This window comes from Hyla sarda, chromosome 6 (assembly GCF_029499605.1).
Source record: "Hyla sarda isolate aHylSar1 chromosome 6, aHylSar1.hap1, whole genome shotgun sequence".
NCBI lineage: Eukaryota > Metazoa > Chordata > Amphibia > Anura > Hylidae > Hyla > Hyla sarda.
The window spans coordinates 220,887,559-220,902,119 of record NC_079194.1 but is presented as its reverse complement, the minus strand read 5'-3'; the positions used below and the strand labels follow the sequence as shown (position 1 = coordinate 220,902,119).

Genomic DNA, 14,561 nt, shown 5'->3' with positions numbered 1-14,561 from the left:
TTAAGGGGGCGTGTCGGCCGCCGTTTCGTGCAGTGGTCAACATGCACTATCTGGCCAGCGAGCCGGGGCCCCGTACAGGAAATCGCTGGGGGCCCCAGCGGTCGGACCCCCCGCGATCTGAAACTTATCCCCTTTCCTCAGATTAGGGGATACGTTTTTCAGCACTGGATTACTCCCTTAAAATCAGTCAGATCGCCAAGGGGCACATGTGAGTATATGAGTATATAGTGACTATATAACTATTTGAATTGGTTATATTTATAACTTATAGATTTTTTTTATAATAAAGGATAATTTTATAATAGTTAACATAACATTTTAAGCAATCCTACTTTGTTTTTCCTTTTCCTTCAGGAAACAGAACATGATATTGTGTTTAAAAATCAGGCAACGTCCTTCAGCAACAGATTCAGTGTCATTACCAGGAAACATGGGGTGTCCATCCCCTTTAACTGCTCCTTTCCTAAAAAGAACCGTGTATCTGCTTCCTTTCTTGCCCACAAATCAGATTATGTGTTTGCAGAGGCTGGATTTGGTAACTTCACCTATAAATTCCAATTCTATACAGATGATCGCTTTGCAGAGGTAGAGACCCAGTATCCTCTGGAGGTGACACTAAAAGAATTACTCTATATGGAGATTCAAGTTTCTTCTTCAGTCCCTAATGTCCAGTTATTTGTGGAGTCTTGCAAAGCCACACCACATGATAATCCCAATGATCCTACATTTTACGACATCATACAAAATGGGTAAATTTATATTTATACTGTCAAAATATATCTATTATATGTATTTAAACTACAGGAACATTTTTCATGGGCAGTTGCCACAAAGCCATGTGGACAAGTGCTGTTTTGATTTATGTATCGAATGGACTATGTCTTCTTCCTTAAGGTCACATACATACTGAATATATCCAGGGGTCAAGTCCTGGAAAAAAAAAAAAAGTGTGGGAACTCACCCAAGATTTCTAATACACCAATCACCCCCCCCCCCCCCCCCCCCCAGTTTGCGGAAAGAAAAAAAAAAGTCCATGTTAAAACTTGACATCCTGCACGTTTCCAGGCTTTTTACAGGCCGCAGGCATTCAGCTGCCTACGGCTTATAAGGGTTTAGTAACAGGGCTCATTGCTCAGTCACAGATATTAACTGTATATAATTTTTTTTTATAACAGGCTAACCCACCACATGCTGTCGTGTACTTACTGACCGTGGTCTAGTTCACTTTAATGGCCTAAACGTAGTCAACTAGTGACTAAGTCCATTCCCTTTATGTATGTGTTTACTTTGCAGCACTGTAAAGTACAGAAGACCAGACTTTTTAGTCACACTAAGTAAACATATACAAGCAGAAAATGGACTAAACATAGACACTAGCCCAGTGTTTCCCAACCTATTTCAGGTCGGGGCACTCCTCCGGAAAAAAAAAAATTTGTGAGGCACCCCGACCGAAGTTGACGAGCCCAAAAAAGGGAAAAGTGCCACAGGGTGGGGGTGCTGCTACACTGCTACTTTAGACAGCAACTCACAAACAACGTCCTCTCTAATCAGTGTCGTTCCCTTCTCTTCTCCATCTGGTCCACGCCATCATGACTATTTATCCAGCCACAATTCTTTACCGTTAAATCTGCAAGACAAACCTATTAGGCTCCGCACTTTTTTTTACATGGGTGACAGAGGGGTGTAGAAGAGTGTACATGGGTGGCAGAGGCGTGTAGAGGAATGTACATGGGTAAAAGAGGGGTGTATAGGAGTGTACATGGGTGACAGAGGGGTGAATAGGAGTGTACATGGGTGTCAGAGGGGTGTAGAGGAGTGTACATGGGTGATAGATGGGTGTACATGGATAACTTAGGGGTGTAAAGGAGTGTACATGGGTGACAGAGGGGTGTAGAAGAGTGTACATGGGTGGCAGAGGGGTGTAGAGGAGTGTACATAGGTAAAAGAGGGGTGTAGAGGAGTGTATATGGGTGACAGGGGGTGTAGAGGAATGTACATGGGGACAGAGGGGTGTAGAGGAGTGTACATGGGTGTCAGAGGGGTGCAGAGGAGTGTACATGGGTGATAGATGGGTGTACATGGATGACTTAGGTGTGTAGATGAGTGTACATGGGTGACAGGGGTGTAGAAGAGTGTACATGGGTGACAGAGAGGTGTACATGGGTAACAGATGGGTGTAGAAGAGTGTACATGGGTGGCAGAGGGGTGTAGAGAAGTGTACATGAGTAAAAGAGGGGTGTAGAGGAGTGTACATGGGTGACAGAGGGGTGTAGAGGAGTGTACATGGGTGTCAAAGGGGTGTACATGGATGACTTAGGGGTGTAGAGGAGTGTACATGGGTGACAGAGGGGTGTAGAGGAGTGTACTTGGGTGACAGGGGTGTAGAAGAGTGTACATGGGTGACAGGGGGTGTAGAGCAATGTACATGGGTGACAGATGGGTGACAGGGGTATACATGGGTGACAGAGGGGTGTAGAGGAGTGTACATGGGTGACAGTAGAGGGGTACAGAGGGGTGTACATGGGTGACAGAGCAGAGGGGTGTAGAGGAGTGTGCATGGGTGACAGAGGGGTGTACATGGGTGACGGGGGTGTAGAGGAGTGTACATGGGTGACAGAGGGGTGAGGAATGTACATGGGTGACAGAGGGTTGTACATGGGTGATGGGGTGTAGAGGGGTGTACATGGGTGACAGAGGGTGTAGAGGAGTGTACATGGGTGACAGGGGTGTAGAAGAGTGTACATGGGTGACAGGGGGTGTAGAGGAATGTACATGGGTGACCAAGGTTTAGCGGGGTATACATGCGTGACAGAGGAGTGTACATGGGTGATAGATGGGTGTACATGGGTGACAGAGGGGTGGACATGGGTGACGGGGGGGGGTGGACATGAATGACAGGACATGGGTGTCATTCACCCGGACATGGGTGAAAGGAGGGTGGACATGGGTGACAAGAGGGTGGGCATGGGTGACAGGGATGGAGAGAGAGGTGGACAAGGCAGACATGGATGACAGGAGGGTGGACATGAGTGATATGGGGGGGAGGGTGGACATGGATCACAGCGATGGACAGGGGGGTGGACAAGGCGGACATGGATGACAGGAGGGTGGACATGAGTGACGGGGGGAGGGTGGACATGAGTGACGGGGGTGTGGACATGGGTGACAGGGATAGACAGGAAGGTGGAGAAGGCGGACATGGATGACAGGAAGGTGGACATGAGTGATGGGGTGGCATGGGTGACGGGGGGGGGGGTTGGACAGGGTTGAGAAGGGGTAACAAAGGGGTTTGAAACGGTGCAACACCTTAAGCAAGCCGGCACGGGAATCCGGCACAGCTTGCAGTTCCACGGCACAGGAATCCGGCGCAGCTTGCAGTTCCACGGCATCTTATAGTTGTAGCAGGGCACCATTTTCAGCTCACTGCACCGCAAGGGGGAGGGGGGACGCTGTGTGCGCACACAGGCTTCCTTTACCCCTTGCAGCAACATGAGTCATAGGCGCGCAGGCCGGGGCGGGACATTTGAAAAAAAAAATTTTAAATTCACAGCAAAACCCTGTGGCACCTCGGTTGGGAATCACTGCACTAGCCTTTGACTATGTTTAGGCCACTAAAGTAAATGGGGGCATTGCCACTACACCGCAGTATATGTTGACAGAATACATATCCTATGAGTAAGGTTAAATCATGTATATAGTAGCCAGAGAAGGAGAGAACAGAGGTAACCACTGCCCCCTACCCCCACTTCTACAAATATTCCCACATACGGTGACCATATAATGGTAGATATCAGCTGCACACAGGCTCTGTAGACCATATAAGCAATTACATACAGTTTCATCAGGTGACTCGTGAGGGACGTCTTCTCTGATCAGAGTCGGTTACTTTCCTTTATCTTCTTCATCCAGAATGTCATAACGATTAATTCCAGACACAACTCGTCTCCACAGAACCTGCAAGACGAACATTTTAGGTTCTGCACTTTTCCAGCACCTATAGTGCCCCAAACAGTAATAATGCCCACCTGTAGAGATTACCAGCCCTCCTGTATAGCCCTTATATGGCAGTAGGCCCCAACCGAAGTTAGTTACCATCACAGTCCGACTCCACAGTAGTGGCTGTTCTGCTCCCCATTGGAGGGCCGATGTGACTGTCTCAGCACGTCTACTCCCAGCAGCCATTGCCCTGTTAAAGTGGTAGAGGGCGGCTGCATTCCTAATGTGGCGGTGACGGTCCTGGGTGACTGTCACTCAAGAATACACACTCTAACAAATTACCTTTCTGATAAACTGTAACAAACCCTTCATAGAATTAGGGACACAGCCCATTTTGTCTTGAAGACACAGAAAGTCTGCTTTTTTTTTGCGTTTTGATTTTTTTATCCTTGGCTTCTAAGAGCTATAACTAATTTCACCATCCACAGACCCATAAGAGGCTTGTTTTTGCACGAACAATTGTACTTTGTAATGACATGACTCATTTTACTATAAAGTGTATGGCGCAACCATACAAAATATCATTTGTGAGGGAAATTTAAAAAGAAAAACGCAATTTTGAAACATTTTTTTTGGGGGGGGGGGGGGCAATATGATTATGATGATACCCATGCCTTCATGCTTCATGCCTTCAAAAGTAAAGCATTTAAAAAACAAAAATTGTATTCTGACCCCTATAACATTTTTTATTTTCCCTATATGGGGCTGTATGAGGGCTCTTTTTTCCGCCATGATCTGTAGTGTTCATCAGTACGACTTTTGTATATTTAAGTCCATGGCTGGCTCCCGTAATGGGAAGCCTTCTCAGAAGCTGAGCGCGCTTTGTATCTGCTGGGTCCTGGTTGCTATCAGCAACCAGGACTTGCGGCTAATACCGGACATCGCTAATCGGGCTGATGTCCAGTATTAACCCTTTAGACGCCGTGATCAAAGTTGATCACTGTATCTAAAATGGTAGAAATCAATGCTGGTTAGCTCAGCAGAGCTGTTCGGGATGCCGCGGTAAAATTTCGGGGCATCCCGAACAGCTGAGAAGACAGCGGGAGGCACCTTACTTCGCTCCACACTGTCTGATCGTCATTTAATTGCTCCAAGCCTGAAATCCAGGCTGGAGCAATCGAGTGCAGATTACACTGATCAATGCTATGCTATGGCAATGTATGCAATCAAAGGATTGCAAGTAATAGTCCCCTATGGGGGCAAAATGGGCAAAAAAAATTTATTTTAAAATAGTTAAAAAAAAATTAAGTTAATAAATGTGATTTAACCCCTTCCTAAATAAAAGTTTGAAACAAAAATTTAAATAAACATATGCGGTACTGTGCGTAAATGTCCGAACTATAAAAATTATACTTCCCAAATTGTGTATTTTTGGTCACTTTATATACCCTAAAAAAAATTATAAAAAGTGATCAAAAAGTCTGATCAAAACAATCATGGTACTAATAAAAACTTCAGATAACGGTGCAAAAATTGAGCCCTCATACCACCCCGTGTGCGGAAAATAAAAAAAGGTTATAGTTGCAACTGCATAAAGTCTCCACCTCTGACATGATGATGTCACTGTGGACCAGAGGAAGCGCCTCAGTGCGTGAAACCGGTTGCCGTCCCTTCGTCCCGCCCCCGCCTTACCTATTCCATCCATTGCTCCCTGTGTGTCTGTCCGCCTCGCTACATGTATCCAAGTATTGGAATAAATCTACATTCTGCTGTCGCAGTTTTGGCTGCGGGAGTGCTTTATTCTTTTCTACATATTTTTATTAATTTACTTTCACTTTTATAGGTCCCCCATAGGGAACTTTTACATGCAATCTTCAGACTGCTTACACTGAGTAATGCTGCGCTGTTGCATTATTGGTAATCTGCTAGTAGAGCCTAGCTCAGCAGGCTCTATCAGCAGATTGGAGCTGGGACCCACACGGAGCAGGTGAGAGGAACTCTGACAGGTGAGCAAACTGATTGGACCCCAGCATACATGTTGCGGCATAGCCAATCAATTTAGGAGGACAGTGATTGGGGCACTTAAGGGGTTAATGAAGGAGAACAGCAAGAACACCGTTCACCGTTAATTGACTGTAAGTGCGCGGCTGCTGACAGCTCCTGCACTCGCTTCATAGTTGGTCTGCTGCTCAGGATGTAAATGTACTTCCTGGTGCATTAAGTACCAGGGCACCAAGACGTATATTTACGTCCAATGGGGGAGATTTATTAAAACCTGTGCAGAGGACAAGTTGACCAGTTGCCCATAGCAACCTATCAGATCACTTCTTTATTTTTTTAAAAGGCCAATGAAAAGTGAAAAAAGCTGATTGGTTGCTATGGGCAACTGCTCCACTTTTCCTTTGCACATGTCTTTATATATCTCCCCAAATGTCATCATTCTGATAATACACTGTAACAAAAACCTCCTTATGTCCCTATCATCATGATAACACACTGTTAAAAAAACTCCTCTTCATGTAATCTTCCTACTACTGGGTTGACACACTGTAACAAACCTCCTCCTCATGTAATCTCCACACTACTGGCGTGACACACTGTAACAAATCTCCTCTTCATGTAATCACCTTAATACTGGGGTGACACACTGTAACAAATCTCCTCCTCATGTAATCTCCTTACTACTGGGTGACACACTGCAACAATCCTTCTCCTCATGTAATCTCCTTAACACTGGGGTGACACACTGTAACAAATCTCCTCTTCATGTAATCACCTTACTACTGGGGTGACACACTGTTACAAACCTCCTCCTCATGTAATCTTCTTACTACTGGGGTGACACATTGTAACAAACCTCCTCCTCATGTAATCTCCTTACTACTGGGGTGACACACTGTAACAAATCTCCTCTTCATGTAATCACCTTACTACTGGGGTGACACACTGTAACAAACCTCCTCCTCATGTAATCACCTTACTACTGGGGTGACACACTGTAACAAACCTCCTCCTCATGTAATCACCTTACCACTGTGGTGACACACTGTAACAAATCTCCTTCCATGTAATTACCTTACTGGAGTGACATGTGACCTCTCCTCCAGCTCAGCCCCGCCTCCTCCACAGCATCACACAGGTCCTTCAGCCACTATCTCTCCTCCACACCGAAGCTCCGCCCCCAACATGTGATGGTGACATTATCACAGGTCCTACATCTCCAGCATCTAGCAGTCCTGGCCAGGGGAGGAGACAGAGGAAGGGTAAGAATAATTCAGAGGTCGGTCCTGCAGGACTAGTGTAACAGGGACGGCGTTCCTCCTCTGGAAAAAGCAAAGGAATACTGTTCCTGCAGGACTAGAGCCCTGAATATATCATTGCAACAACATCTGTCTATATACTGTTCACTCAGGGTCCTCACCTATGAACATAGAGCTGCTGTTAAAGGAGTAGTCCAGTGCTTTAAAATGTATCCCCTATTCTAAGGACAGGGCTGGTGTTAGGGCGGGGCAACCTAGGCAATTGCCTGGGGCCCCCATCTCCAAAGGGGCCCCGTGTCAGGAGCGGACTTCATCTTCCAAAGGGATCCTGTCACTGTGATAGGGGCCCTTTGGAAGATGGAGTCCGCTCAATGAGGACGAGCAGCAGAGGCGGCATGACACTGTCAGGAGTGCTGACAGTGTCACGCCGCCTCCGCGTCCGATGGTCCTCATTGATAGCTAGTGGGCGGAAGCACAGCAGCAGTGATAGGAGGCAGAGGCAAAAGCCGCTCCTTATATTCACTGTGCTGTACAGAAACAACAACAGCAGGGTGCAGATACCCCGCACAGACTCAGTGGTGTAAAACAGACGCAGTGCAGCCTCAAGGAGCGTCTTAAGAGCAGTCAGTAGAGCCGGGTCAGGCTGGTGGTCCAGCAGTACCAGGAAGCCAGTGGCAGCCAGAGTCAGTACAGGGACATTACAAGGTAAGTGTTACAGTAAAAAAAACATTACAATACATACACTAATACATACACACACTATAACCTAGGTGTCCAATCTGTGTCCCTCCAGCTGTTTGCAAAACTACAATTACCAGCATGTCCAAACAATCCTTGGCTGTCTTGGCATGCTGGGAGTTGTAGTTTTGCACTAGCTGGAGGGCTACAGACTGGTCACCTTGGATGTAAGGGTGCGTTCACATGCTGGTAACTAGCAGCGGGTTTCCTGCTGTGGGAAATCCACTGGGAGTTACGCTACTATTGCAGACTGACTGCAGACCCACTGAAATGAAAGGTAGTGTAACTCCCAGCGGATTGCACCCTGATACATGTAATAAAATGTCTTAATTACCCCTGATAGTAATTCCAGTTCCACATATTAATGGCCTATCCCCAGCAGAGCTGCAGTAATTCAGCACGGGCACTACACAGTGAATGGGGCCATTTGTTTCCGGCCCCATTCACAGCGTCGAAACAGCTGCGGCAGCTCCGCAAAACAGCTGATCGGTTTCAGCATTAAATGCGCCTATATTTTTGGTAGAATATTGAAAAATTTGGGGCCCCCTTTTTAGGTTTGCCCAGGGCCACACTTTGTCTAAAACCGGCCCTGCCTAAGGATAGGGGATAAGTTTCAGATTCGGGGGGGGGGGGGGGGGATATGAGGGGGGTGCCTGACTGCTGGGGCCCCCCGCAATCTCCTGTACGTGGCTCCCGCTCGCTGGCCAGATAGTGGGTGTCGACCACTGCACAAAGCGGCGGCTAACACACCCCCTCAATACATCGCCATGGCAGAGCCGGAGATTGCTGAAGGCAGTGCTCCGGCTTTACCATAGAGCTGTATTGAGGAGGCGTGTCAGCCGCCTCTTAGTGCGGTGGTCAACCTTCCCTTGGTCTACAGGAGATCGCGGGGGGCCCCAGGGATTCGTTTTTCAGCACTGGATATCTCCTTTAAAAGTGACTACTGCTCTGATGGTCTGTTGCAGAATACCTCTGTTATGGGGAACCTGTAGTACAATGACTGTGTTAGGAGAGTATTTTTTAACTGACCCTGTTACTTGGTGCACTGATACAGATTGGATTTGCTATTTGGCAGGCACAGTAATGCAGGCATTGCCATTTAGATACCTGGAATAATTTATATTATTAATGTTGCAGATGCATCAGTGATGAAACTTTAGTGGTTTTTTCATCAACAAGGACTCAATACAGATTTGGAATGGAGGCTTTTGCATTTATGGGAAATTATGATGAGGTGAGTAAATGTGAATTTATTATAAATATAGAAGGGTAACTACAGGAGTATTTTATTCAGAGCCTTCTATTAGGATATTATGCATTCTCTAAATGCTTAAAGAGTACTTGTCACCAAATAACATTTTTAATATAGTATTCCTTGTGTAATTAGCAGACACTGTCCCATTCACATGCTTAAAATTATCAAAATAAATATGTTTAAAACATAATAGAAAAAAACGTCCACTAGGTGACTCTGTTCTGTTCCCTTCCACAATTAATACAGTGAGTTTGGTCTCCTCCTGGCCTGGCAGGAGTCCAAACTCAGAAAGTGTTTCTCTGCACTGAGCTTGATTGACAGCTGCACAGAGCCTTACTGAAACATGCATAGAGCCTTACTGAAAGCTGCAAAGAGTCTCACTGAAACATGCACAGAGCCTAAGGCCTTCTATTCATCACAGCACTGCAATCATGTGAGGGCGGAAGTGGTCCCCCAGCAGGCTTCAGTGATGTCATGCCTGCTGGGAAACGCCCATTTTCTCCTGCTGTGAGCAAGAAGTAAGATGAGTAAGATACACAGCTTTTTAAAGCTCTAAATGTTAATTTTTAAGGGTGGGAGGAGTGTTAGGGAACATAGCCTGAGTAAGTTTAGAAAAGGTTATTTGGATAAATGACCATCACATAATTTACATTTTCCAAGTATCACATGTGCCAATGTTTCTTCAATTGTGATTAAGACATATTATATAAGAATCAGATGGTAATGTTCTCTTCATACCTGTGGCTATACAGTCATGGCCGTAAATGTTGGCACCCCTAAAATTTTTCAAGAAAATTCAGTATTTCTCACAGAAAAGGATTGTAGTAACACATGTTTTGCTATACACATGTTTATTCCCTTTGTGTGTATTGGAACTAAACCAAAAAGGGAGGGAAAAAGGCAAATTGGACATAATGTCACACCAAACTCCAAAAATGGGCTGGACAAAATTATTGGCACCCTTTCAATATTGTGGAAAAATAAAATAGTTTCAAGCATATGATGCTTTGCATTGTGTGTCTGTGTGTGCCACACTAAGGATGGACAACAGAAAGAGGTGAAGAGAACTGTCTGAGCACTTGAGAACCAAAACTGTGGAAAAATATCAACAATCTCAAGGTTACAAGTCCATCTCCAGAGATCTAGATTTGCCTATGTCCACAGTGTGTAACATTATCAAGAAGTTTGCAACCCATGGCACTATAGCTAATCTCCCTGGGCATGGACGGAAGAGAAAAATTGATCAATGGTGTCAACGCAGGATAATCCGGATGGTGGATAAGCAGCCCCAAACAAGTTCCAAAGATATTCAAGCTGTCCTGAAAACTCAGGGAGCATCAGTGTCAGCGCGAACTATCCGTCAACATTTAAATGAAATGAAACGCTATGGCAGGAGACCCAGAAGGACCCCACTGCTGACACAGAGACATAAAAAAGCAAGACTACATTTTGCCAAAATGAACTTGAGTAAGCCAAAATCCTTCTGGTAAAACATCTTGTGGACAGATGAGACCAAGATAGAGATTTTTGGTAAAGCACATCATTATACTGTTTACCAAAAATGTAATGAGGCCTACAAAGAAAAGAACACAGTACCTACAGTGAAATATGGTGGAGGTTCAATGATGTTTTGGGGTTGTTTTGCTGCCTCTGGCACTGGGTGCCTTGAATGTGTGCAAGGCATCATGAAATCTGAGGATTACCAACGGATTTTGGGTCGCACTGTACAGCCCAGTGTCAGAAAGCTGGGTTTGCATCCAAGATCTTGGGTCCAGCAGGACAATTACCCCAAATGTACGTCAAAAAGCACCCGTAAATGGATGGCAACAGAGTGCTGGAGAGTTCTGAAGTGGCCAGCAATGAGTCCAGATCTAAATCCCATTGAACACATGTGGAGAGATCTTAAAATTGCTGTTGGGAAAAGGAGCGCTTCCAATAAGAGAGAGACCTTTGCAGTTTGCAAAGGAAAAGTGGTCCAACATTCCGGCTGAGAGGTGTAAGAAGCTTATTGGTGGTTATAGGAAGCGACTGATTTCAGTTATTTTTTTCCAAAGGTAGCGCAACTAAATATTAAGTTATGGGTGCCGATAATTTTGTCCAGCCCATTTTTGGAGTTTGTTTTGACATTATGTCCAATTTGCTTTTTTTCTTCCCTTTTTTGGTTTAGTTCCAATACACACAAAGGGAATAAACACGTGTATAGCAAAACATGTGTTACTGCAACCCTTTTCTGTGAGAAATACTTCATTTTCTTGAAAAATTTCAGGGGTGCCAACATTTACGGCCATGACTGTAGCTCTATTCGGAGCCTCTTTTACAGACACCATCATATTGGAACAGATGGACCCCATCCTAGGTCATTGGGTGCCAGTGTTTACGATTTACAACAGATCCAGCAAAGTACTATATTTTCCATTATGAACAGATGTCACAAAGCAAGAACAATTTTACATTTTTGTTGCACAATGGTAAGAAAAAAAGGAGCGGAGCACTAACCGGTAAAGTAGTTTTCTTTATTTCTTTGTCCACAGGTGCATGGCGTGCGGGGGAGCAGACGTGTAGTGGAGACTCGGGTAACGGGCCGTGTCGCGTGCATGCGCTTCTTCAGAGGTCTGAAGAAGCGCATGCGTGTGACACGGCCCGTTACCTGAGTCTCCACTACATGTCTGCTCCCCCGCACGCCATGCACCTGTGGACAAAGAAATAAAGAAAACTACTTTACCGGTTAGTGCTCTGCTCCTTTTTTTCTTACCATTGTGTAACGAACTGTCTTGTTAGCGTTGAGCACTGTAATACCGGCCAAGTTGCTTAATAGACACGGCTGCAGGATTCACACTGTTACATTGCTGCTAATGAAGATTGAATGCAGGGAGGTGCAGGGTTAACCTTTCCAATGCCGAATAATTTAACATTTTTGTTGTGTAAATTCCAAAATGTATGTTTAGGTGCATTGAACATGACATTTTTTTGCATCTTTTCTCCTCTCCCACCAAAATTTAAAAAAATGCCAAGAAAGTCTTGCAGGACACAAAGTTGTACCTTTTAACAAATTATTTTCACAATTTTTACCATCTTCCCTCCTATTACAAACTTGTGCAAATCACTTCATTAAGAATAATAATGGGTTTTATTTATCAAAACAGTCTAAGGCCCTGTTCACTTTACATTTAGCTGGTCTGTTGCCAGTAAACACATGGATGCTGTCAAAAAGGGTTTATGATGTGTATTAAAGTGTGGTATGGGGTTAAAGGGGTATTCCAGGAAAAAACATTTTTTTGTATATATCAACTGGCTCCAGAAAGTTTAACAGATTTGTAAATGACTACTATTAAAAAATCTTAATCCTTTCAATAATTATCAGCTGCTGAAGTTGAGTTATTGTTTTCTGTCTGGCAACAGTGCTCTCTGCTGACATCTCTGCCGGTCTCGGGAACTGCACAGAGTAGAAGAGGTTTGCTATGGGGATTTGCTTCTAAACTGGGCGGTTCCCGAGACACGTGTCATCAGAGAGCACTTAGACAGAAAACAACAACTCAACTTCATCAGCTCACAAGTACTGAAAGGATTAAGATTTTTTAATAGAAGTAATTTACAAATCTGTTTAACTTTCTGGAGCCAGTTGATAAATAAAAAAAAGTTTTTTCCTGGATAACCCCTTTAAATAGGCCAAATGTAGTCAATTTTGGTCTGCTTTTCTGGACACAAAATAGGGGTCAAATGGACTCCTTAGTCTATTTGTGACTAAGTGGGCCTTTTCTTCATGTTTTCATTATTCTAAAAGCTATATTTGCACAAACTCACCGATGTGGGTTCTGCAAATTTTGGCACATTGCACATAAGAGCAGAATGATCCTTTGTGAGCTGCAGCTCAATCCCAAATGCCAGAGCGTATACAACAAACAAAGAAGACTCCCGATCCGGGAGTAATTCACAGGATTCGGATGAGCGCCACTCGGATCCACAAGGTAAGTAGAAGGAATCTTTATTTAGCATATAAAATGTACATTTTTATATATTGAATAAAAATTCCTTCTACTTATCTTGTGGATCCGAGTGGCGCTCATCCGAATCCTGTAAATTACTCCCGGATGGGGAGTCTTCTCTGTTTCTTGTTGATAACAAAATCTATGGCGAAACCTAAAAAAAATTATTTGTGGGATGAAATTGAAAAGAAACCCCCCACAATTTTGTAACTTTGGGGGCTTCAGTTTCTACCCAGTGCATTTGCACCACTACATGCACCAAAATTAGTATGCTCCAATTATCCTCTTCTGACTCCTATAACTTTTTTATTTTTACACATACAAGGCATTTCATGTGCTGAGGTCTGCAATTTTTTATCAGTACCATTTTTGTTTTGATTGGACTTTTCGATTGCTTTTTATAATTTTTTTTATGATATATGAAGTGACAATAAATTCACAGTTTTGGGCTTTGTTTTTTTTTTTTATGTATAAGCCATCGACCGTGCAATTTAATCAACATTATGTTTTAATAGTTCGGACATTTAAGCACTGGGCATTACCACATATGTTTGTTTATTTTGTTTAAATTATTTTATTAAAAAAAAAAGGGGAAATTGGGTGATTAAAACTTTTATTAGGTGAGGGGCTTATTCTAATGTATTACCTTTTTTTTTAGTCTCCATCTTGCGATGGCATACACTGTTGAATGCTGGGCTTTTGCTCAGCATTGATCAGTGTTATCGGTGCTCTGCTGCTCTAGCCTGCTGAGGTTGACTGCAGCATCAGAGCACCGATCGGATGGCGTGGAGGCAGGTAAGGACCCGAGATTTCGCCATGTCCCGATCAGCTTCCTGAGGTAGCTGGCAATGTTAAATCCTGCATTTAGACACCGCAATCAAATTTATTTGCTGCGTCTAAAGGGTTACTGTCAGGCATCGCCCCGATCGGCAATGTCCGGCATTAACCATGGGTCCTGGCTGCTGATATCAACTCGGGACCCACGGGGTATGAAGCGCACTCACAAGTTGAGCGTGCTTCAAACTGTGGGAGCAGGACCAGGGTATAGAGTTACGCCCTTGGGTGCTCCACTAGAAAACATTTTTTCTTTATTTCAACTGATGCCAGAAAGTTAAAAAGATTTGTTTATTACTTCTATTAAAATTCTTAACCCTTCCATTAATTATTAGCTGCTATATGCTCCACAGGAAGTTCTTTTCTTTTTGAATTTCCTTTCTGTCTGACCACAGTGCTCTCTGCAGACACATCTGTCTATCCAGAGTAGGAGCAAATCCCCATAGCAAACCTATCCTTCTCTGGACAGTTCCTAAAATGGACAGAGGTGTCAGCAGAGAGCACTGTGGTCAGACAGAAAGGAAATTCAAAAAGAAGATGATAGTACGGGAAGGA

At 44.2% G+C, this 14,561-nt stretch overlaps 1 protein-coding gene across 1 annotated transcript in view; it reads left to right on the top strand.

Annotated features, from left to right (window-relative positions):
* LOC130276750 (uncharacterized) overlaps positions 1-14,561 on the top strand; it is a 138,053-nt gene that overhangs the window by 119,808 nt on the left and 3,684 nt on the right. Inside the window, exons 11-12 of the mRNA XM_056526576.1 lie at positions 355-749; positions 9,072-9,168. Coding sequence (XP_056382551.1) covers positions 355-749; positions 9,072-9,168 — 492 coding nt within the window. The remainder of the gene's footprint in view (positions 1-354; positions 750-9,071; positions 9,169-14,561) is intronic.